Source organism: Notolepis coatsorum, assembly GCF_963971535.1.
Source record: "Notolepis coatsorum genome assembly, chromosome: 12".
NCBI lineage: Eukaryota > Metazoa > Chordata > Actinopteri > Aulopiformes > Paralepididae > Notolepis > Notolepis coatsorum.
In genome coordinates, this window is record NC_140176.1 from 5,064,607 (window position 1) to 5,092,118 (window position 27,512).

General features: G+C 40.2%; 1 protein-coding gene across 1 annotated transcript in view; it reads left to right on the forward strand.

Moving 5' to 3' along the window:
• The window catches only part of dnah5l (dynein, axonemal, heavy chain 5 like), a gene marked incomplete at both ends in the record, with an annotated part of 223,598 nt that overhangs the window by 144,871 nt on the left and 51,215 nt on the right, over positions 1-27,512 (forward strand). Inside the window, 4 exon segments of the mRNA XM_084326732.1 lie at positions 22,870-22,935; positions 24,132-24,272; positions 24,823-24,954; positions 25,898-26,008. Coding sequence (XP_084182858.1) covers positions 22,870-22,935; positions 24,132-24,272; positions 24,823-24,954; positions 25,898-26,008 — 450 coding nt within the window.

The window sequence follows — 27,512 nt, forward strand, 5'->3', positions numbered from 1 at the left end:
TCTACCATCTCACCACCTCTTTAATAAACTGGTCTCTACCATCTCACCTCTCTTTAATAAACTGGTCTCTACCATCTCACCTCTCTTTAATAAACTGGTCTCTACCATCTCACCTCTCTTTAATAAACTGGTCTCTACCATCTCACCACCTCTTCAATAAACTGGTCTCTACCATCTCACCTCTCTTTAATAAACTGGTCTCTACCATCTCACCTCTCTTTAATAAACTGGTCTCTACCATCTCACCTCTCTTTAATAAACTGGTCTCTACCATCTCACCTCTCTTTAATAAACTGGTCTCTACCATCTCACCTCTCTTTAATAAACTGGTCTCTACCATCTCACCTCTCTTTAATAAACTGGTCTCTACCATCTCACCTCCTCTTTAATAAACTGGTCTCTACCATCTCACCTCTCTTTAATAAACTGGTCTCTACCATCTCACCTCTCTTTAATAAACTGGTCTCTACCATCTCACCACCTCTTCAATAAACTGGTCTCTACCATCTCACCTCTCTTTAATAAACTGGTCTCTACCATCTCACCTCTCTTTAATAAACTGGTCTCTACCATCTCACCTCTCTTTAATAAACTGGTCTCTACCATCTCACCACCTCTTCAATAAACTGGTCTCTACCATCTCACCTCTCTTTAATAAACTGGTCTCTACCATCTCACCTCTCTTTAATAAACTGGTCTCTACCATCTCACCTCTCTTTAATAAACTGGTCTCTACCATCTCACCTCTCTTTAATAAACTGGTCTCTACCATCTCACCACCTCTTTAATAAACTGGTCTCTACCATCTCACCTCTCTTTAATAAACTGGTCTCTACCATCTCACCTCTCTTTAATAAACTGGTCTCTACCATCTCACCTCTCTTTAATAAACTGGTCTCTACCATCTCACCTCTCTTTAATAAACTGGTCTCTACCATCTCACCTCTCTTTAATAAACTGGTCTCTACCATCTCACCTCTCTTTAATAAACTGGTTTCTACCATCTCACCACCTCTTTAATAAACTGGTCTCTACCATCTCACCTCTCTTTAATAAACTGGTCTCTACCATCTCACCTCTCTTTAATAAACTGGTCTCTACCATCTCACCTCTCTTTAATAAACTGGTCTCTACCATCTCACCTCTCTTTAATAAACTGGTCTCTACCATCTCACCTCTCTTTAATAAACTGGTCTCTACCATCTCACCTCTCTTTAATAAACTGGTCTCTACCATCTCACCTCTCTTTAATAAACTGGTCTCTACCATCTCACCTCTCTTTAATAAACTGGTCTCTACCATCTCACCTCCTCTTTAATAAACTGGTCTCTACCATCTCACCACCTCTTTAATAAACTGGTCTCTACCATCTCACCACCTCTTTAATAAACTGGTCTCTACCATCTCACCTCTCTTTAATAAACTGGTCTCTACCATCTCACCTCTCTTTAATAAACTGGTCTCTACCATCTCACCTCTCTTTAATAAACTGGTCTCTACCATCTCACCTCTCTTTAATAAACTGGTCTCTACCATCTCACCTCTCTTTAATAAACTGGTCTCTACCATCTCACCTCTCTTTAATAAACTGGTCTCTACCATCTCACCACCTCTTTAATAAACTGGTCTCTACCATCTCACCTCTCTTTAATAAACTGGTCTCTACCATCTCACCTCTCTTTAATAAACTGGTCTCTACCATCTCACCTCTCTTTAATAAACTGGTCTCTACCATCTCACCTCTCTTTAATAAACTGGTCTCTACCATCTCACCACCTCTTTAATAAACTGGTCTCTACCATCTCACCACCTCTTTAATAAACTGGTCTCTACCATCTCACCACCTCTTTAATAAACTGGTCTCTACCATCTCACCACCTCTTCAATAAACTGGTCTCTACCATCTCACCTCTCTTTAATAAACTGGTCTCTACCATCTCACCTCTCTTTAATAAACTGGTCTCTACCATCTCACCACCTCTTTAATAAACTGGTCTCTACCATCTCACCACCTCTTTAATAAACTGGTCTCTACCATCTCACCTCTCTTTAATAAACTGGTCTCTACCATCTCACCTCTCTTTAATAAACTGGTCTCTACCATCTCACCACCTCTTTAATAAACTGGTCTCTACCATCTCACCTCTCTTTAATAAACTGGTCTCTACCATCTCACCACCTCTTTAATAAACTGGTCTCTACCATCTCACCACCTCTTTAATAAACTGGTCTCTACCATCTCACCACCTCTTTAATAAACTGGTCTCTACCATCTCACCACCTCTTTAATAAACTGGTCTCTACCATCTCACCTCTCTTTAATAAACTGGTCTCTACCATCTCACCTCTCTTTAATAAACTGGTCTCTACCATCTCACCTCTCTTTAATAAACTGGTCTCTACCATCTCACCACCTCTTCAATAAACTGGTCTCTACCATCTCACCTCTCTTTAATAAACTGGTCTCTACCATCTCACCACCTCTTTAATAAACTGGTCTCTACCATCTCACCTCTCTTTAATAAACTGGTCTCTACCATCTCACCTCTCTTTAATAAACTGGTCTCTACCATCTCACCTCTCTTTAATAAACTGGTCTCTACCATCTCACCACCTCTTTAATAAACTGGTCTCTACCATCTCACCTCTCTTTAATAAACTGGTCTCTACCATCTCACCTCTCTTTAATAAACTGGTCTCTACCATCTCACCACCTCTTTAATAAACTGGTCTCTACCATCTCACCACCTCTTTAATAAACTGGTCTCTACCATCTCACCTCTCTTTAATAAACTGGTCTCTACCATCTCACCACCTCTTTAATAAACTGGTCTCTACCATCTCACCACCTCTTTAATAAACTGGTCTCTACCATCTCACCACCTCTTTAATAAACTGGTCTCTACCATCTCACCTCTCTTTAATAAACTGGTCTCTACCATCTCACCTCTCTTTAATAAACTGGTCTCTACCATCTCACCACCTCTTTAATAAACTGGTCTCTACCATCTCACCACCTCTTTAATAAACTGGTCTCTACCATCTCACCTCTCTTTAATAAACTGGTCTCTACCATCTCACCACCTCTTTAATAAACTGGTCTCTACCATCTCACCACCTCTTTAATAAACTGGTCTCTACCATCTCACCACCTCTTTAATAAACTGGTCTCTACCATCTCACCTCTCTTTAATAAACTGGTCTCTACCATCTCACCTCTCTTTAATAAACTGGTCTCTACCATCTCACCTCTCTTTAATAAACTGGTCTCTACCATCTCACCACCTCTTTAATAAACTGGTCTCTACCATCTCACCACCTCTTTAATAAACTGGTCTCTACCATCTCACCTCTCTTTAATAAACTGGTCTCTACCATCTCACCTCTCTTTAATAAACTGGTCTCTACCATCTCACCTCTCTTTAATAAACTGGTCTCTACCATCTCACCTCTCTTTAATAAACTGGTCTCTACCATCTCACCTCTCTTTAATAAACTGGTCTCTACCATCTCACCTCTCTTTAATAAACTGGTCTCTACCATCTCACCTCTCTTTAATAAACTGGTCTCTACCATCTCACCACCTCTTTAATAAACTGGTCTCTACCATCTCACCACCTCTTTAATAAACTGGTCTCTACCATCTCACCTCTCTTTAATAAACTGGTCTCTACCATCTCACCTCTCTTTAATAAACTGGTCTCTACCATCTCACCACCTCTTCAATAAACTGGTCTCTACCATCTCACCTCTCTTTAATAAACTGGTCTCTACCATCTCACCACCTCTTTAATAAACTGGTCTCTGTTTCTACCATCTCACCTCTCTTTAATAAACTGGTCTCTACCATCTCACCACCTCTTTAATAAACTGGTCTCTGTTTCTACCATCTCACCACCTCTTTAATAAACTGGTCTCTACCATCTCACCACCTCTTTAATAAACTGGTCTCTACCATCTCACCTCTCTTTAATAAACTGGTCTCTACCATCTCACCACCTCTTTAATAAACTGGTCTCTACCATCTCACCTCTCTTTAATAAACTGGTCTCTACCATCTCACCACCTCTTTAATAAACTGGTCTCTACCATCTCACCTCTCTTTAATAAACTGGTCTCTACCATCTCACCACCTCTTTAATAAACTGGTCTCTACCATCTCACCACCTCTTTAATAAACTGGTCTCTACCATCTCACCTCTCTTTAATAAACTGGTCTCTACCATCTCACCTCTCTTTAATAAACTGGTCTCTACCATCTCACCTCTCTTTAATAAACTGGTCTCTGTTTCTACCATCTCACCTCTCTTTAATAAACTGGTCTCTACCATCTCACCTCTCTTTAATAAACTGGTCTCTACCATCTCACCACCTCTTTAATAAACTGGTCTCTACCATCTCACCTCTCTTTAATAAACTGGTCTCTACCATCTCACCACCTCTTTAATAAACTGGTCTCTACCATCTCACCACCTCTTTAATAAACTGGTCTCTACCATCTCACCTCTCTTTAATAAACTGGTCTCTACCATCTCACCTCTCTTTAATAAACTGGTCTCTACCATCTCACCTCTCTTTAATAAACTGGTCTCTACCATCTCACCTCTCTTTAATAAACTGGTCTCTACCATCTCACCTCTCTTTAATAAACTGGTCTCTACCATCTCACCTCTCTTTAATAAACTGGTCTCTACCATCTCACCACCTCTTTAATAAACTGGTCTCTACCATCTCACCTCTCTTTAATAAACTGGTCTCTACCATCTCACCACCTCTTTAATAAACTGGTCTCTGCCATCTCACCTCTCTTTAATAAACTGGTCTCTACCATCTCACCTCTCTTTAATAAACTGGTCTCTACCATCTCACCACCTCTTTAATAAACTGGTCTCTACCATCTCACCTCTCTTTAATAAACTGGTCTCTACCATCTCACCTCTCTTTAATAAACTGGTCTCTACCATCTCACCTCTCTTTAATAAACTGGTCTCTACCATCTCACCACCTCTTTAATAAACTGGTCTCTACCATCTCACCACCTCTTCAATAAACTGGTCTCTACCATCTCACCTCTCTTTAATAAACTGGTCTCTACCATCTCACCACCTCTTTAATAAACTGGTCTCTACCATCTCACCACCTCTTCAATAAACTGGTCTCTACCATCTCACCACCTCTTCAATAAACTGGTCTCTACCATCTCACCACCTCTTTAATAAACTGGTCTCTACCATCTCACCACCTCTTTAATAAACTGGTCTCTACCATCTCACCACCTCTTTAATAAACTGGTCTCTACCATCTCACCTCTCTTTAATAAACTGGTCTCTACCATCTCACCACCTCTTCAATAAACTGGTCTCTACCATCTCACCTCTCTTTAATAAACTGGTCTCTACCATCTCACCTCTCTTTAATAAACTGGTCTCTACCATCTCACCTCTCTTTAATAAACTGGTCTCTACCATCTCACCTCTCTTTAATAAACTGGTCTCTACCATCTCACCACCTCTTCAATAAACTGGTCTCTACCATCTCACCTCTCTTTAATAAACTGGTCTCTGTTTCTACCATCTCACCTCTCTTTAATAAACTGGTCTCTACCATCTCACCACCTCTTTAATAAACTGGTCTCTACCATCTCACCTCTCTTTAATAAACTGGTCTCTACCATCTCACCTCTCTTTAATAAACTGGTCTCTACCATCTCACCACCTCTTTAATAAACTGGTCTCTACCATCTCACCTCTCTTTAATAAACTGGTCTCTACCATCTCACCTCTCTTTAATAAACTGGTCTCTACCATCTCACCACCTCTTTAATAAACTGGTCTCTACCATCTCACCACCTCTTTAATAAACTGGTCTCTACCATCTCACCTCTCTTTAATAAACTGGTCTCTACCATCTCACCTCTCTTTAATAAACTGGTCTCTACCATCTCACCTCTCTTTAATAAACTGGTCTCTACCATCTCACCTCCTCTTTAATAAACTGGTCTCTACCATCTCACCACCTCTTTAATAAACTGGTCTCTACCATCTCACCACCTCTTTAATAAACTGGTCTCTACCATATCACCTCCTCTTTAATAAACTGGTCTCTACCATCTCACCTCTCTTTAATAAACTGGTCTCTACCATCTCACCTCTCTTTAATAAACTGGTCTCTACCATCTCACCTCTCTTTAATAAACTGGTCTCTACCATCTCACCTCTCTTTAATAAACTGGTCTCTACCATCTCACCTCTCTTTAATAAACTGGTCTCTGTTTCTACCATCTCACCTCTCTTTAATAAACTGGTCTCTACCATCTCACCTCTCTTTAATAAACTGGTCTCTACCATCTCACCTCTCTTTAATAAACTGGTCTCTACCATCTCACCTCTCTTTAATAAACTGGTCTCTACCATCTCACCTCCTCTTTAATAAACTGGTCTCTACCATCTCACCTCTCTTTAATAAACTGGTCTCTACCATCTCACCTCTCTTTAATAAACTGGTCTCTACCATCTCACCTCTCTTTAATAAACTGGTCTCTACCATCTCACCTCTCTTTAATAAACTGGTCTCTACCATCTCACCTCTCTTTAATAAACTGGTCTCTACCATCTCACCTCTCTTTAATAAACTGGTCTCTACCATCTCACCACCTCTTTAATAAACTGGTCTCTACCATCTCACCACCTCTTCAATAAACTGGTCTCTACCATCTCACCTCTCTTTAATAAACTGGTCTCTACCATCTCACCTCTCTTTAATAAACTGGTCTCTACCATCTCACCTCTCTTTAATAAACTGGTCTCTACCATCTCACCTCTCTTTAATAAACTGGTCTCTACCATCTCACCTCTCTTTAATAAACTGGTCTCTACCATCTCACCTCTCTTTAATAAACTGGTCTCTACCATCTCACCACCTCTTTAATAAACTGGTCTCTACCATCTCACCACCTCTTTAATAAACTGGTCTCTACCATCTCACCTCTCTTTAATAAACTGGTCTCTACCATCTCACCTCTCTTTAATAAACTGGTCTCTACCATCTCACCTCTCTTTAATAAACTGGTCTCTGCCATCTCACCACCTCTTTAATAAACTGGTCTCTGCCATCTCACCTCTCTTTAATAAACTGGTCTCTACCATCTCACCTCTCTTTAATAAACTGGTCTCTACCATCTCACCTCTCTTTAATAAACTGGTCTCTACCATCTCACCTCTCTTTAATAAACTGGTCTCTACCATCTCACCTCTCTTTAATAAACTGGTCTCTACCATCTCACCTCTCTTTAATAAACTGGTCTCTACCATCTCACCTCTCTTTAATAAACTGGTCTCTACCATCTCACCACCTCTTTAATAAACTGGTCTCTACCATCTCACCTCTCTTTAATAAACTGGTCTCTACCATCTCACCTCTCTTTAATAAACTGGTCTCTACCATCTCACCTCTCTTTAATAAACTGGTCTCTACCATCTCACCACCTCTTTAATAAACTGGTCTCTACCATCTCACCACCTCTTTAATAAACTGGTCTCTACCATCTCACCACCTCTTTAATAAACTGGTCTCTACCATCTCACCTCTCTTTAATAAACTGGTCTCTACCATCTCACCTCTCTTTAATAAACTGGTCTCTACCATCTCACCTCTCTTTAATAAACTGGTCTCTACCATCTCACCTCTCTTTAATAAACTGGTCTCTACCATCTCACCACCTCTTTAATAAACTGGTCTCTACCATCTCACCACCTCTTTAATAAACTGGTCTCTACCATCTCACCTCTCTTTAATAAACTGGTCTCTACCATCTCACCACCTCTTTAATAAACTGGTCTCTACCATCTCACCACCTCTTTAATAAACTGGTCTCTACCATCTCACCTCTCTTTAATAAACTGGTCTCTACCATCTCACCACCTCTTTAATAAACTGGTCTCTACCATCTCACCTCTCTTTAATAAACTGGTCTCTACCATCTCACCACCTCTTTAATAAACTGGTCTCTACCATCTCACCTCTCTTTAATAAACTGGTCTCTGTTTCTACCATCTCACCTCTCTTTAATAAACTGGTCTCTGTTTCTACCATCTCACCACCTCTTTAATAAACTGGTCTCTACCATCTCACCTCTCTTTAATAAACTGGTCTCTACCATCTCACCACCTCTTTAATAAACTGGTCTCTACCATCTCACCTCTCTTTAATAAACTGGTCTCTACCATCTCACCTCTCTTTAATAAACTGGTCTCTACCATCTCACCTCTCTTTAATAAACTGGTCTCTGTTTCTACCATCTCACCACCTCTTTAATAAACTGGTCTCTACCATCTCACCACCTCTTTAATAAACTGGTCTCTACCATCTCACCTCTCTTTAATAAACTGGTCTCTACCATCTCACCACCTCTTTAATAAACTGGTCTCTACCATCTCACCTCTCTTTAATAAACTGGTCTCTACCATCTCACCACCTCTTTAATAAACTGGTCTCTACCATCTCACCTCTCTTTAATAAACTGGTCTCTACCATCTCACCACCTCTTTAATAAACTGGTCTCTACCATCTCACCTCTCTTTAATAAACTGGTCTCTACCATCTCACCACCTCTTCAATAAACTGGTCTCTGTTTCTACCATCTCACCTCTCTTTAATAAACTGGTCTCTACCATCTCACCTCTCTTTAATAAACTGGTCTCTACCATCTCACCTCTCTTTAATAAACTGGTCTCTACCATCTCACCTCTCTTTAATAAACTGGTCTCTACCATCTCACCTCTCTTTAATAAACTGGTCTCTACCATCTCACCTCTCTTTAATAAACTGGTCTCTACCATCTCACCTCTCTTTAATAAACTGGTTTCTACCATCTCACCTCTCTTTAATAAACTGGTCTCTACCATCTCACCTCTCTTTAATAAACTGGTCTCTACCATCTCACCACCTCTTTAATAAACTGGTCTCTACCATCTCACCTCTCTTTAATAAACTGGTCTCTACCATCTCACCTCTCTTTAATAAACTGGTCTCTACCATCTCACCTCTCTTTAATAAACTGGTCTCTACCATCTCACCTCTCTTTAATAAACTGGTCTCTACCATCTCACCTCTCTTTAATAAACTGGTCTCTACCATCTCACCACCTCTTTAATAAACTGGTCTCTACCATCTCACCTCTCTTTAATAAACTGGTCTCTACCATCTCACCTCTCTTTAATAAACTGGTCTCTACCATCTCACCACCTCTTTAATAAACTGGTCTCTACCATCTCACCACCTCTTTAATAAACTGGTCTCTACCATCTCACCTCTCTTTAATAAACTGGTCTCTACCATCTCACCTCTCTTTAATAAACTGGTCTCTACCATCTCACCACCTCTTTAATAAACTGGTCTCTACCATCTCACCTCTCTTTAATAAACTGGTCTCTACCATCTCACCTCTCTTTAATAAACTGGTCTCTACCATCTCACCTCTCTTTAATAAACTGGTCTCTACCATCTCACCACCTCTTTAATAAACTGGTCTCTACCATCTCACCTCTCTTTAATAAACTGGTCTCTACCATCTCACCTCTCTTTAATAAACTGGTCTCTACCATCTCACCTCCTCTTTAATAAACTGGTCTCTACCATCTCACCTCTCTTTAATAAACTGGTCTCTACCATCTCACCTCCTCTTTAATAAACTGGTCTCTACCATCTCACCTCTCTTTAATAAACTGGTCTCTACCATCTCACCACCTCTTTAATAAACTGGTCTCTACCATCTCACCTCTCTTTAATAAACTGGTCTCTACCATCTCACCTCTCTTTAATAAACTGGTCTCTACCATCTCACCTCTCTTTAATAAACTGGTCTCTACCATCTCACCTCTCTTTAATAAACTGGTCTCTACCATCTCACCACCTCTTTAATAAACTGGTCTCTACCATCTCACCTCTCTTTAATAAACTGGTCTCTACCATCTCACCTCTCTTTAATAAACTGGTCTCTACCATCTCACCTCTCTTTAATAAACTGGTCTCTACCATCTCACCTCTCTTTAATAAACTGGTCTCTACCATCTCACCCCTCTTTAATAAACTGGTCTCTACCATCTCACCTCTCTTTAATAAACTGGTCTCTGTTTCTACCATCTCACCACCTCTTTAATAAACTGGTCTCTACCATCTCACCACCTCTTTAATAAACTGGTCTCTACCATCTCACCTCTCTTTAATAAACTGGTCTCTACCATCTCACCACCTCTTTAATAAACTGGTCTCTACCATCTCACCACCTCTTTAATAAACTGGTCTCTACCATCTCACCACCTCTTTAATAAACTGGTCTCTACCATCTCACCACCTCTTTAATAAACTGGTCTCTACCATCTCACCTCTCTTTAATAAACTGGTCTCTACCATCTCACCTCTCTTTAATAAACTGGTCTCTACCATCTCACCTCTCTTTAATAAACTGGTCTCTGTTTCTACCATCTCACCTCTCTTTAATAAACTGGTCTCTACCATCTCACCTCTCTTTAATAAACTGGTTTCTACCATCTCACCTCTCTTTAATAAACTGGTCTCTGTTTCTACCATCTCACCTCTCTTTAATAAACTGGTCTCTACCATCTCACCTCTCTTTAATAAACTGGTCTCTACCATCTCACCTCTCTTTAATAAACTGGTCTCTACCATCTCACCTCTCTTTAATAAACTGGTCTCTACCATCTCACCACCTCTTTAATAAACTGGTCTCTACCATCTCACCTCTCTTTAATAAACTGGTATCTACCATCTCACCTCTCTTTAATAAACTGGTCTCTACCATCTCACCTCTCTTTAATAAACTGGTCTCTACCATCTCACCTCTCTTTAATAAACTGGTCTCTACCATCTCACCTCTCTTTAATAAACTGGTCTCTACCATCTCACCTCTCTTTAATAAACTGGTCTCTACCATCTCACCTCTCTTTAATAAACTGGTCTCTACCATCTCACCACCTCTTTAATAAACTGGTCTCTGTTTCTACCATCTCACCACCTCTTTAATAAACTGGTCTCTACCATCTCACCTCCTCTTTAATAAACTGGTCTCTACCATCTCACCACCTCTTTAATAAACTGGTCTCTACCATCTCACCACCTCTTTAATAAACTGGTCTCTACCATCTCACCACCTCTTCAATAAACTGGTCTCTACCATCTCACCTCTCTTTAATAAACTGGTCTCTACCATCTCACCTCTCTTTAATAAACTGGTCTCTACCATCTCACCACCTCTTTAATAAACTGGTCTCTACCATCTCACCACCTCTTTAATAAACTGGTCTCTACCATCTCACCTCTCTTTAATAAACTGGTCTCTACCATCTCACCTCTCTTTAATAAACTGGTCTCTACCATCTCACCACCTCTTTAATAAACTGGTCTCTACCATCTCACCACCTCTTTAATAAACTGGTCTCTACCATCTCACCTCTCTTTAATAAACTGGTCTCTACCATCTCACCTCCTCTTTAATAAACTGGTCTCTACCATCTCACCTCCTCTTTAATAAACTGGTCTCTGCCATCTCACCTCTCTTTAATAAACTGGTCTCTACCATCTCACCACCTCTTTAATAAACTGGTCTCTGTTTCTACCATCTCACCTCTCTTTAATAAACTGGTCTCTACCATCTCACCTCTCTTTAATAAACTGGTCTCTACCATCTCACCTCTCTTTAATAAACTGGTCTCTACCATCTCACCTCTCTTTAATAAACTGGTCTCTGTTTCTACCATCTCACCTCCTCTTTAATAAACTGGTCTCTACCATCTCACCTCTCTTTAATAAACTGGTCTCTACCATCTCACCACCTCTTTAATAAACTGGTCTCTACCATCTCACCACCTCTTTAATAAACTGGTCTCTACCATCTCACCACCTCTTTAATAAACTGGTCTCTGTTTCTACCATCTCACCTCTCTTTAATAAACTGGTCTCTACCATCTCACCTCTCTTTAATAAACTGGTCTCTGTTTCTACCATCTCACCTCTCTTTAATAAACTGGTCTCTACCATCTCACCTCTCTTTAATAAACTGGTCTCTACCATCTCACCTCTCTTTAATAAACTGGTCTCTACCATCTCACCTCTCTTTAATAAACTGGTCTCTACCATCTCACCTCTCTTTAATAAACTGGTCTCTACCATCTCACCTCTCTTTAATAAACTGGTCTCTACCATCTCACCTCTCTTTAATAAACTGGTCTCTACCATCTCACCTCTCTTTAATAAACTGGTCTCTACCATCTCACCTCTCTTTAATAAACTGGTCTCTACCATCTCACCTCTCTTTAATAAACTGGTCTCTACCATCTCACCTCTCTTTAATAAACTGGTCTCTACCATCTCACCACCTCTTTAATAAACTGGTCTCTACCATCTCACCTCTCTTTAATAAACTGGTCTCTACCATCTCACCTCTCTTTAATAAACTGGTCTCTACCATCTCACCTCTCTTTAATAAACTGGTTTCTACCATCTCACCTCTCTTTAATAAACTGGTCTCTACCATCTCACCTCTCTTTAATAAACTGGTCTCTACCATCTCACCACCTCTTTAATAAACTGGTCTCTACCATCTCACCACCTCTTTAATAAACTGGTCTCTACCATCTCACCACCTCTTTAATAAACTGGTCTCTACCATCTCACCACCTCTTTAATAAACTGGTCTCTACCATCTCACCTCTCTTTAATAAACTGGTCTCTACCATCTCACCACCTCTTTAATAAACTGGTCTCTACCATCTCACCACCTCTTTAATAAACTGGTCTCTACCATCTCACCTCTCTTTAATAAACTGGTCTCTACCATCTCACCTCTCTTTAATAAACTGGTCTCTACCATCTCACCACCTCTTTAATAAACTGGTCTCTACCATCTCACCTCTCTTTAATAAACTGGTCTCTACCATCTCACCACCTCTTTAATAAACTGGTCTCTACCATCTCACCTCTCTTTAATAAACTGGTCTCTACCATCTCACCTCTCTTTAATAAACTGGTCTCTACCATCTCACCACCTCTTTAATAAACTGGTCTCTACCATCTCACCTCTCTTTAATAAACTGGTTTCTACCATCTCACCACCTCTTTAATAAACTGGTCTCTACCATCTCACCACCTCTTTAATAAACTGGTCTCTACCATCTCACCTCTCTTTAATAAACTGGTCTCTACCATCTCACCACCTCTTTAATAAACTGGTCTCTACCATCTCACCTCTCTTTAATAAACTGGTCTCTACCATCTCACCTCTCTTTAATAAACTGGTCTCTACCATCTCACCACCTCTTTAATAAACTGGTCTCTACCATCTCACCTCTCTTTAATAAACTGGTTTCTACCATCTCACCACCTCTTTAATAAACTGGTCTCTACCATCTCACCTCTCTTTAATAAACTGGTCTCTACCATCTCACCACCTCTTTAATAAACTGGTCTCTACCATCTCACCTCTCTTTAATAAACTGGTCTCTACCATCTCACCTCTCTTTAATAAACTGGTCTCTACCATCTCACCACCTCTTTAATAAACTGGTCTCTACCATCTCACCTCTCTTTAATAAACTGGTCTCTGTTTCTACCATCTCACCTCTCTTTAATAAACTGGTCTCTACCATCTCACCTCTCTTTAATAAACTGGTCTCTACCATCTCACCTCTCTTTAATAAACTGGTCTCTACCATCTCACCTCTCTTTAATAAACTGGTCTCTACCATCTCACCTCTCTTTAATAAACTGGTCTCTACCATCTCACCACCTCTTTAATAAACTGGTCTCTACCATCTCACCTCTCTTTAATAAACTGGTCTCTACCATCTCACCTCTCTTTAATAAACTGGTCTCTACCATCTCACCTCTCTTTAATAAACTGGTCTCTACCATCTCACCTCTCTTTAATAAACTGGTCTCTACCATCTCACCTCTCTTTAATAAACTGGTCTCTACCATCTCACCTCTCTTTAATAAACTGGTCTCTACCATCTCACCTCTCTTTAATAAACTGGTCTCTACCATCTCACCTCTCTTTAATAAACTGGTCTCTACCATCTCACCTCTCTTTAATAAACTGGTCTCTACCATCTCACCACCTCTTTAATAAACTGGTCTCTACCATCTCACCTCTCTTTAATAAACTGGTCTCTACCATCTCACCACCTCTTTAATAAACTGGTCTCTACCATCTCACCACCTCTTTAATAAACTGGTCTCTACCATCTCACCTCTCTTTAATAAACTGGTCTCTACCATCTCACCACCTCTTTAATAAACTGGTCTCTACCATCTCACCTCTCTTTAATAAACTGGTCTCTACCATCTCACCACCTCTTTAATAAACTGGTCTCTACCATCTCACCTCTCTTTAATAAACTGGTCTCTGTTTCTACCATCTCACCTCTCTTTAATAAACTGGTCTCTGTTTCTACCATCTCACCACCTCTTTAATAAACTGGTCTCTACCATCTCACCTCTCTTTAATAAACTGGTCTCTACCATCTCACCACCTCTTTAATAAACTGGTCTCTACCATCTCACCTCTCTTTAATAAACTGGTCTCTACCATCTCACCTCTCTTTAATAAACTGGTCTCTACCATCTCACCTCTCTTTAATAAACTGGTCTCTGTTTCTACCATCTCACCACCTCTTTAATAAACTGGTCTCTACCATCTCACCACCTCTTTAATAAACTGGTCTCTACCATCTCACCTCTCTTTAATAAACTGGTCTCTACCATCTCACCACCTCTTTAATAAACTGGTCTCTACCATCTCACCTCTCTTTAATAAACTGGTCTCTACCATCTCACCACCTCTTTAATAAACTGGTCTCTACCATCTCACCTCTCTTTAATAAACTGGTCTCTACCATCTCACCACCTCTTTAATAAACTGGTCTCTACCATCTCACCTCTCTTTAATAAACTGGTCTCTACCATCTCACCACCTCTTCAATAAACTGGTCTCTGTTTCTACCATCTCACCTCTCTTTAATAAACTGGTCTCTACCATCTCACCTCTCTTTAATAAACTGGTCTCTACCATCTCACCTCTCTTTAATAAACTGGTCTCTACCATCTCACCTCTCTTTAATAAACTGGTCTCTACCATCTCACCTCTCTTTAATAAACTGGTCTCTACCATCTCACCTCTCTTTAATAAACTGGTCTCTACCATCTCACCTCTCTTTAATAAACTGGTTTCTACCATCTCACCTCTCTTTAATAAACTGGTCTCTACCATCTCACCTCTCTTTAATAAACTGGTCTCTACCATCTCACCACCTCTTTAATAAACTGGTCTCTACCATCTCACCTCTCTTTAATAAACTGGTCTCTACCATCTCACCTCTCTTTAATAAACTGGTCTCTACCATCTCACCTCTCTTTAATAAACTGGTCTCTACCATCTCACCTCTCTTTAATAAACTGGTCTCTACCATCTCACCTCTCTTTAATAAACTGGTCTCTACCATCTCACCACCTCTTTAATAAACTGGTCTCTACCATCTCACCTCTCTTTAATAAACTGGTCTCTACCATCTCACCTCTCTTTAATAAACTGGTCTCTACCATCTCACCACCTCTTTAATAAACTGGTCTCTACCATCTCACCACCTCTTTAATAAACTGGTCTCTACCATCTCACCTCTCTTTAATAAACTGGTCTCTACCATCTCACCTCTCTTTAATAAACTGGTCTCTACCATCTCACCACCTCTTTAATAAACTGGTCTCTACCATCTCACCTCTCTTTAATAAACTGGTCTCTACCATCTCACCTCTCTTTAATAAACTGGTCTCTACCATCTCACCTCTCTTTAATAAACTGGTCTCTACCATCTCACCACCTCTTTAATAAACTGGTCTCTACCATCTCACCTCTCTTTAATAAACTGGTCTCTACCATCTCACCTCTCTTTAATAAACTGGTCTCTACCATCTCACCTCCTCTTTAATAAACTGGTCTCTACCATCTCACCTCTCTTTAATAAACTGGTCTCTACCATCTCACCTCCTCTTTAATAAACTGGTCTCTACCATCTCACCTCTCTTTAATAAACTGGTCTCTACCATCTCACCACCTCTTTAATAAACTGGTCTCTACCATCTCACCTCTCTTTAATAAACTGGTCTCTACCATCTCACCTCTCTTTAATAAACTGGTCTCTACCATCTCACCTCTCTTTAATAAACTGGTCTCTACCATCTCACCTCTCTTTAATAAACTGGTCTCTACCATCTCACCACCTCTTTAATAAACTGGTCTCTACCATCTCACCTCTCTTTAATAAACTGGTCTCTACCATCTCACCTCTCTTTAATAAACTGGTCTCTACCATCTCACCTCTCTTTAATAAACTGGTCTCTACCATCTCACCTCTCTTTAATAAACTGGTCTCTACCATCTCACCCCTCTTTAATAAACTGGTCTCTACCATCTCACCTCTCTTTAATAAACTGGTCTCTGTTTCTACCATCTCACCACCTCTTTAATAAACTGGTCTCTACCATCTCACCACCTCTTTAATAAACTGGTCTCTACCATCTCACCTCTCTTTAATAAACTGGTCTCTACCATCTCACCACCTCTTTAATAAACTGGTCTCTACCATCTCACCACCTCTTTAATAAACTGGTCTCTACCATCTCACCACCTCTTTAATAAACTGGTCTCTACCATCTCACCACCTCTTTAATAAACTGGTCTCTACCATCTCACCTCTCTTTAATAAACTGGTCTCTACCATCTCACCTCTCTTTAATAAACTGGTCTCTACCATCTCACCTCTCTTTAATAAACTGGTCTCTGTTTCTACCATCTCACCTCTCTTTAATAAACTGGTCTCTACCATCTCACCTCTCTTTAATAAACTGGTTTCTACCATCTCACCTCTCTTTAATAAACTGGTCTCTGTTTCTACCATCTCACCTCTCTTTAATAAACTGGTCTCTACCATCTCACCTCTCTTTAATAAACTGGTCTCTACCATCTCACCTCTCTTTAATAAACTGGTCTCTACCATCTCACCTCTCTTTAATAAACTGGTCTCTACCATCTCACCTCTCTTTAATAAACTGGTCTCTACCATCTCACCACCTCTTTAATAAACTGGTCTCTACCATCTCACCTCTCTTTAATAAACTGGTATCTACCATCTCACCTCTCTTTAATAAACTGGTCTCTACCATCTCACCTCTCTTTAATAAACTGGTCTCTACCATCTCACCTCTCTTTAATAAACTGGTCTCTACCATCTCACCTCTCTTTAATAAACTGGTCTCTACCATCTCACCTCTCTTTAATAAACTGGTCTCTACCATCTCACCTCTCTTTAATAAACTGGTCTCTACCATCTCACCACCTCTTTAATAAACTGGTCTCTGTTTCTACCATCTCACCACCTCTTTAATAAACTGGTCTCTACCATCTCACCTCCTCTTTAATAAACTGGTCTCTACCATCTCACCACCTCTTTAATAAACTGGTCTCTACCATCTCACCACCTCTTTAATAAACTGGTCTCTACCATCTCACCACCTCTTCAATAAACTGGTCTCTACCATCTCACCTCTCTTTAATAAACTGGTCTCTACCATCTCACCTCTCTTTAATAAACTGGTCTCTACCATCTCACCACCTCTTTAATAAACTGGTCTCTACCATCTCACCACCTCTTTAATAAACTGGTCTCTACCATCTCACCTCTCTTTAATAAACTGGTCTCTACCATCTCACCTCTCTTTAATAAACTGGTCTCTACCATCTCACCACCTCTTTAATAAACTGGTCTCTACCATCTCACCACCTCTTTAATAAACTGGTCTCTACCATCTCACCTCTCTTTAATAAACTGGTCTCTACCATCTCACCTCCTCTTTAATAAACTGGTCTCTACCATCTCACCTCCTCTTTAATAAACTGGTCTCTGCCATCTCACCTCTCTTTAATAAACTGGTCTCTACCATCTCACCACCTCTTTAATAAACTGGTCTCTGTTTCTACCATCTCACCTCTCTTTAATAAACTGGTCTCTACCATCTCACCTCTCTTTAATAAACTGGTCTCTACCATCTCACCTCTCTTTAATAAACTGGTCTCTACCATCTCACCTCTCTTTAATAAACTGGTCTCTGTTTCTACCATCTCACCTCCTCTTTAATAAACTGGTCTCTACCATCTCACCTCTCTTTAATAAACTGGTCTCTACCATCTCACCACCTCTTTAATAAACTGGTCTCTACCATCTCACCACCTCTTTAATAAACTGGTCTCTACCATCTCACCACCTCTTTAATAAACTGGTCTCTGTTTCTACCATCTCACCTCTCTTTAATAAACTGGTCTCTACCATCTCACCTCTCTTTAATAAACTGGTCTCTGTTTCTACCATCTCACCTCTCTTTAATAAACTGGTCTCTACCATCTCACCTCTCTTTAATAAACTGGTCTCTACCATCTCACCTCTCTTTAATAAACTGGTCTCTACCATCTCACCTCTCTTTAATAAACTGGTCTCTACCATCTCACCTCTCTTTAATAAACTGGTCTCTACCATCTCACCTCTCTTTAATAAACTGGTCTCTACCATCTCACCTCTCTTTAATAAACTGGTCTCTACCATCTCACCTCTCTTTAATAAACTGGTCTCTACCATCTCACCTCTCTTTAATAAACTGGTCTCTACCATCTCACCTCTCTTTAATAAACTGGTCTCTACCATCTCACCTCTCTTTAATAAACTGGTCTCTACCATCTCACCACCTCTTTAATAAACTGGTCTCTACCATCTCACCTCTCTTTAATAAACTGGTCTCTACCATCTCACCTCTCTTTAATAAACTGGTCTCTACCATCTCACCTCTCTTTAATAAACTGGTTTCTACCATCTCACCTCTCTTTAATAAACTGGTCTCTACCATCTCACCTCTCTTTAATAAACTGGTCTCTACCATCTCACCACCTCTTTAATAAACTGGTCTCTACCATCTCACCACCTCTTTAATAAACTGGTCTCTACCATCTCACCACCTCTTTAATAAACTGGTCTCTACCATCTCACCACCTCTTTAATAAACTGGTCTCTACCATCTCACCTCTCTTTAATAAACTGGTCTCTACCATCTCACCACCTCTTTAATAAACTGGTCTCTACCATCTCACCACCTCTTTAATAAACTGGTCTCTACCATCTCACCTCTCTTTAATAAACTGGTCTCTACCATCTCACCTCTCTTTAATAAACTGGTCTCTACCATCTCACCACCTCTTTAATAAACTGGTCTCTACCATCTCACCTCTCTTTAATAAACTGGTCTCTACCATCTCACCACCTCTTTAATAAACTGGTCTCTACCATCTCACCTCTCTTTAATAAACTGGTCTCTACCATCTCACCTCTCTTTAATAAACTGGTCTCTACCATCTCACCACCTCTTTAATAAACTGGTCTCTACCATCTCACCTCTCTTTAATAAACTGGTTTCTACCATCTCACCACCTCTTTAATAAACTGGTCTCTACCATCTCACCACCTCTTTAATAAACTGGTCTCTACCATCTCACCTCTCTTTAATAAACTGGTCTCTACCATCTCACCACCTCTTTAATAAACTGGTCTCTACCATCTCACCTCTCTTTAATAAACTGGTCTCTACCATCTCACCTCTCTTTAATAAACTGGTCTCTACCATCTCACCACCTCTTTAATAAACTGGTCTCTACCATCTCACCTCTCTTTAATAAACTGGTTTCTACCATCTCACCACCTCTTTAATAAACTGGTCTCTACCATCTCACCTCTCTTTAATAAACTGGTCTCTACCATCTCACCACCTCTTTAATAAACTGGTCTCTACCATCTCACCTCTCTTTAATAAACTGGTCTCTACCATCTCACCTCTCTTTAATAAACTGGTCTCTACCATCTCACCACCTCTTTAATAAACTGGTCTCTACCATCTCACCTCTCTTTAATAAACTGGTCTCTGTTTCTACCATCTCACCTCTCTTTAATAAACTGGTCTCTACCATCTCACCTCTCTTTAATAAACTGGTCTCTACCATCTCACCTCTCTTTAATAAACTGGTCTCTACCATCTCACCTCTCTTTAATAAACTGGTCTCTACCATCTCACCTCTCTTTAATAAACTGGTCTCTACCATCTCACCACCTCTTTAATAAACTGGTCTCTACCATCTCACCTCTCTTTAATAAACTGGTCTCTACCATCTCACCTCTCTTTAATAAACTGGTCTCTACCATCTCACCTCTCTTTAATAAACTGGTCTCTACCATCTCACCTCTCTTTAATAAACTGGTCTCTACCATCTCACCTCTCTTTAATAAACTGGTCTCTACCATCTCACCTCTCTTTAATAAACTGGTCTCTACCATCTCACCTCTCTTTAATAAACTGGTCTCTACCATCTCACCTCTCTTTAATAAACTGGTCTCTACCATCTCACCTCTCTTTAATAAACTGGTCTCTACCATCTCACCTCTCTTTAATAAACTGGTCTCTACCATCTCACCTCTCTTTAATAAACTGGTCTCTACCATCTCACCTCTCTTTAATAAACTGGTCTCTACCATCTCACCTCTCTTTAATAAACTGGTCTCTACCATCTCACCTCTCTTTAATAAACTGGTCTCTACCATCTCACCTCTCTTTAATAAACTGGTCTCTACCATCTCACCTCTCTTTAATAAACTGGTCTCTACCATCTCACCTCTCTTTAATAAACTGGTCTCTACCATCTCACCTCTCTTTAATAAACTGGTCTCTACCATCTCACCTCTCTTTAATAAACTGGTCTCTACCATCTCACCTCTCTTTAATAAACTGGTCTCTACCATCTCACCACCTCTTTAATAAACTGGTCTCTACCATCTCACCTCTCTTTAATAAACTGGTCTCTACCATCTCACCTCTCTTTAATAAACTGGTCTCTGCCATCTCACCACCTCTTTAATAAACTGGTCTCTACCATCTCACCTCTCTTTAATAAACTGGTCTCTACCATCTCACCACCTCTTTAATAAACTGGTCTCTACCATCTCACCTCTCTTTAATAAACTGGTCTCTACCATCTCACCTCTCTTTAATAAACTGGTCTCTACCATCTCACCACCTCTTTAATAAACTGGTCTCTACCATCTCACCTCTCTTTAATAAACTGGTTTCTACCATCTCACCACCTCTTTAATAAACTGGTCTCTACCATCTCACCTCTCTTTAATAAACTGGTCTCTACCATCTCACCACCTCTTTAATAAACTGGTCTCTACCATCTCACCACCTCTTTAATAAACTGGTCTCTACCATCTCACCTCTCTTTAATAAACTGGTCTCTGCCATCTCACCACCTCTTTAATAAACTGGTCTCTACCATCTCACCTCTCTTTAATAAACTGGTCTCTACCATCTCACCACCTCTTTAATAAACTGGTCTCTACCATCTCACCTCTCTTTAATAAACTGGTCTCTACCATCTCACCTCTCTTTAATAAACTGGTCTCTACCATCTCACCTCTCTTTAATAAACTGGTCTCTACCATCTCACCTCTCTTTAATAAACTGGTCTCTACCATCTCACCTCTCTTTAATAAACTGGTCTCTACCATCTCACCTCCTCTTTAATAAACTGGTCTCTACCATCTCACCTCTCTTTAATAAACTGGTTTCTACCATCTCACCACCTCTTTAATAAACTGGTCTCTACCATCTCACCTCTCTTTAATAAACTGGTCTCTACCATCTCACCTCTCTTTAATAAACTGGTCTCTACCATCTCACCTCTCTTTAATAAACTGGTCTCTGCCATCTCACCACCTCTTTAATAAACTGGTCTCTACCATCTCACCTCTCTTTAATAAACTGGTCTCTACCATCTCACCACCTCTTTAATAAACTGGTCTCTACCATCTCACCTCTCTTTAATAAACTGGTCTCTACCATCTCACCTCTCTTTAATAAACTGGTCTCTACCATCTCACCACCTCTTTAATAAACTGGTCTCTACCATCTCACCTCTCTTTAATAAACTGGTCTCTACCATCTCACCTCTCTTTAATAAACTGGTCTCTACCATCTCACCACCTCTTTAATAAACTGGTCTCTACCATCTCACCTCTCTTTAATAAACTGGTTTCTACCATCTCACCACCTCTTTAATAAACTGGTCTCTACCATCTCACCACCTCTTTAATAAACTGGTCTCTACCATCTCACCACCTCTTCAATAAACTGGTCTCTACCATCTCACCACCTCTTTAATAAACTGGTCTCTACCATCTCACCACCTCTTTAATAAACTGGTCTCTACCATCTCACCTCTCTTTAATAAACTGGTCTCTACCATCTCACCTCTCTTTAATAAACTGGTCTCTACCATCTCACCTCTCTTTAATAAACTGGTCTCTACCATCTCACCTCTCTTTAATAAACTGGTCTCTACCATCTCACCACCTCTTTAATAAACTGGTCTCTACCATCTCACCACCTCTTTAATAAACTGGTCTCTACCATCTCACCACCTCTTTAATAAACTGGTCTCTACCATCTCACCTCTCTTTAATAAACTGGTCTCTACCATCTCACCACCTCTTTAATAAACTGGTCTCTACCATCTCACCCGTGTCCCTGTGTCAGAGAGCCCTAAGAAAGCCAGGTTCTACTGCCACATAATGTAATCTCTCTCTCCACCCTTCTCTGTTCACTCTCTCTATTTCTTTTCCTTTCCTCATGTCACTTTTTCCATCCTTCCCCTCTCTCCTCATTCCTCCTGTCCTCCCTTTCTCCTCCCCATCCCTCTCTCTGTCCTAGATGTTACCCTCTCCAGCCAAGTTCCACTACATCTTCAACCTGCGGGACCTGAGTCGGATCTGGCAGGTATTGTGTAATGAACCAAAGGAGAATATAAATTATTATTATTATTATTAAAATGCCATCTTTGACAGTGCATAACACCATGCTAACATTTACCAGACGTGAAAAGCCACTGAGCTCATTTAGCACCTTTTTGAGAACAAGTGTACTAAAAATCTAAACAAATGAATAAAGGGCAGATGATTTACATGGCTTTTTGTAGATACAGTGCTGAATTTTGCCATCCGGACACATGTCATTTGAAATATGAATATAGAATATAGAATGTCAGGCCTATAAATGACCTTATTATGGCCAAGTCACACATCTATGGATCAGGCCAAATCAATCTGGATTCAGTACCAACCGGCGCCCCTGACAGGGCGTCAAAAAAAGTATTCAAACAGAGACGTCATATAAATGAATGTTGTCCTCAGGATATTCTGACAGCAAACTAATGTTTTCTCTTAGCTTGTGTGGCGCCACAAGCTAAGCTATTGTATATTGTTGTAACTCAGTTACCTTCTCTACTCTGCATTGTATATACTGTATATATGTATATTGAACATTTTAGTTTTGTTTACACTTGTTTACGTACTTGACTTTCTATTTTATACTTATATTATACTTATTTTACACTATCTTTTTATTTGATCTAGCACACTCTCAGGAGCAAAACAGAAAGAAGCATTTCATACAAAAGTATTCTGTGTTTATTGTATGACAACTAATAAAGAAACTTGAAACTTAAATGAGGAGGAAATTCCATCTATAAGGGACAAGCCAGTGAAACGTTTGAGTAGATGGTATAATGAGGAGTTGAATGATAGTGAACAGATGTTGTAGCATATTTTAAGTTTTTCTTTCTTATATTAAAATATATTTAGTTTTTAAGAATTTGTTGTGAAGAATGTGCTTCAGCCTATTCCTTTTTTTCGGTTGTTGATTTTAGATTTTGTGTGTGAGCTTGCCTTGAATATGTACATTTGTGATTTTTCTTTCTTTTTTCTTTTCCTTTTGTAAGTCCACACGGGTGTGTTTGATTTGTCTGTAAACAAGACCGTAAAATAAACTTCATTCATTCATTCATAAACCAGTGTCTTCAGGACATTCTGACAGTAAAGTAATGTCGTCCTCAGGGTATTCTGACAGTAAAGTAGTGTCGTCCTCTGGGTATTCTGACAGTGAAGTTAGATTAACTAGTGTTATTCTGTCCTCAGGGTATTCTGACAGTGAGGGCTGACGTGTGTCAGAGCTCTGAGACGCTGGCGGCTCTCTTCCACCACGAGTGCACCAGAGTCATCGCCGACCGCTTCGTGAACAACAAGGACCGAGACACCTTCCAGAGCATGATGGAGAAGGTGTGTAGAAGAAAGAAGGGTGGTGTGCGTGTGTGTGTGTGTGTGTGTGTGTGTGTGTGTGTGTGTTAGGTGTACGCATGACTTCTCATTTACACACTAAAACACAGACACGCACTCAAAGCTTCTCTCCTTCCTTCCCTCGTTACCTTTCTATTTATTCCTTTATCTATCCGTCCATCTATCCGTCCAGTCATCCCTCTCTCATCACTATCACCTCCCCTACTCATTTTGGTAAATGGCTGCATTTTTATATCGCATCTTTTATCCAAAGCGCTTTACAATTTAGTTCCTCACATTTGACCCACTCACTCACACATTCACTCACCGACGGCGGAGGCGACCATGCAAGGTGCCGACCTGCTCATCGGGAGCAGTTAGGGGTTAAGTGTCTTGCTCAAGGACACTTTGACACACTTCCCCGGGGAGGAGCGGGAATCGAACCGGGAACCATCCGGATTACCAGACGACTGCTCTACCTCCCGAGCCACTGTCACCCCCCCATTTAACCAGTATTCATTCACCCTCCCCCATATCTCTCTCTCATCCTCAGATCACAGTGGAGGATCATGGTCCGGCTCTGACTGAGCATGCTCAGTGGGACAGTTACTTTGTGGACTTCCTGCGTGATGCTGAAGAGCCCACGGGGGAGGAGCCTGCAGACGCCGAGCTAGAGGCCCCCAAGGTACTTCATCCAATCAGCTTAGTGGGGGAGGGGCCTGCAGACACCGAGTTAGAGGCCCCCAAGGTACTTCATCCAATCAGCTTAGTGGGGGAGGAGCCTGCAGACACAGAGTTAGAGGCGCCCAAGGTACTTCATCCAATCAGCTTAGTGGGGGAGGGGCCTAAAGACACCGAGTTAGAGGCCCCCAAGGTACTTCATCCAATCACCTTAGTGGGGGAGGGGCCTACAGACACAGAGTTAGAGGCGCCCAAGGTACTTCATCCAATCAGCTTAGTGGGGGAGGAGCCTGCAGACACCGAGCTAGAGGCCCCCAAGGTACTTCATCCAATCAGCTTAGTTGGACTCTGTTCAAGTGAAATTATTTAGCCATGTATTTACTTACTTATATTTAGCATTTTTATATTTAGCATTTAGCATTTTTAGATTCTATATTAGATTTAGATTATTGGATTATTAGATTATATATTGTAACAATTGATTGTAGGGCAAATATAACTGAGAGGGCATACATACCCCCATCTCGCACCTTGTTGCCCATTATGCACATGTCCAGAGTTAATTATATTGATTTGTTATATTGTTTACACTGCTTTTTTACTACCTGTACCTCCCCTCTCCCTCCCCCATGCTACTATGATGCCTGAATTTCCCCAAGGGGGTCAATAAAGGAATATCTTATCGTATCTTATCTTACTAACAGACTGATCAGCTTTTATTTATTTTTATTTATTAGCAATTTTTCCTTTCACTTTATTTCATTTAATTACATTTAATTGTGTATACTTGTATGTACACATTTCAAGGTGTACACACATATATGTACACCATGAAATGAACAGAACATGTTAAAAGTGTTACAAATCAACACTATGAATACAGTTATTATTGTTACTGTCGTTGATATTATTAATATATCGATGGTCCTCTGTGGTGTAAATGACAGGTGTATGAGCCAATCGCATCACTGGATTCCCTGGCGGAGCGCCTGTGTGCGTTCCAGCAACAGTACAATGAGGCAGCGAGGGGCGGAGCCATGGACCTGGTCTTCTTTGAGGTAACCCCGCCCCCCTCAGACCATGTACAGCAGAGATATCATACTTACTGTAATACTGCTGTGTATGTAATGTATTGTAATGTACTGACTGTACTGCTTGAGACCAACTATTCTATTCTATTCTGTTCTGTTCTGTACCAACTTATTGAACACTTATTACTGTACATTTTACTGTATATGTTTGGCTATATATTTTATATTTTATAATATATATACATACCAGAATGTATATCCCGGACCGTATTTTATTCTCTATCCTTATTTGTATTCTTATTCGTGACTTTTGTTATTGAATACCTACATGTTTACTGTTTACTGTGAGCGATCTGTAGTGCAGAATTTCCCTCGGGATAAATAAAGGGTTTCTATTCTATTCTATACCAAGTATGATTCTATTCTACTCTACTCTATTCTATTCTATATTACGCAATTCTACTCTGTTCTATTCTGTCCCGTCCCATCCCGTTCTGTTCTGTTCTGCTCTGTCCCGTTCTGTTCTGTTCTGTTCTGGGCCCCGTTCCCCGTACCTGGTTCAACTAAGTCGATCAAGATGTCATTATCCAGATTCAGTTAACCCGATGTTTGAAGCCGGGATTTTCCTGTTCCTCGAAGGTGGATTCAGTCTCGTTAACTCAAGCCAGACTTGAGACCCAGGATAAGTGCGCGTGCCCGCCTCAGCCGAGAAGGCAGCAAGTGTCGAGAGCAGAGATCCTGATTCTCTAGCGGCATTGATTGATTAATTGATTTAAAACTTTAGTAACATATTGCAGTACGGCTCAATCGCCTCGCCGACAAGTTAAATGCGTTATCTATAGGCTAATTTTAAGTCCCTCATTACCTCAATCAATCAGATTATATTTCTTTAAACTTGCCTGCTGGATTGAATAATCAAATGAGATCTTGCTAGCGAAAATAATTAGTTGAACTGTTATACAGAATAACGATACGGCTCTCTTCCCATTGATTGATGTATGGTCGATCTTTTACTTATCTCCACTGTGGTCTAACGGGTTCTTCTTTTGACTTTCACGCAGACGACCGGGGTTCGAAACCCGGTTTTTCCTTCTTTTTGCGATGTAGGAATAATTCAATTTGGTGCACGTTGAGAGCTATATAAAGAATGACATCCTCAATGCATGTAGATTTATAATATTTTAACTTACAACTAGGCTACTTTGGCGTATAATCATTAATATTATATTCCAAAAAATTATATTGGAAACACGGGGATTCAAACACCGGTCGCTGGGTTGGCAGGATTGAGCACTACCGCTGCGCCACTGTGCCAGATGGGATAAATTCATTGTTTATACATTAATGAACGAGAGACCCGTGTTTAGAATATTCTTTATTTTGAATGAAGTTTTCTCTCTTTATCCTCATTCATTAATGTGACGTCAACGGCTCATTCAATTTCTCAAATCCGTCAAACAGCGCATCTCATCAGACATCTTAATCCCAGTTACAATTAAAATAACCACATAATGTGTACATCGCACCGAGC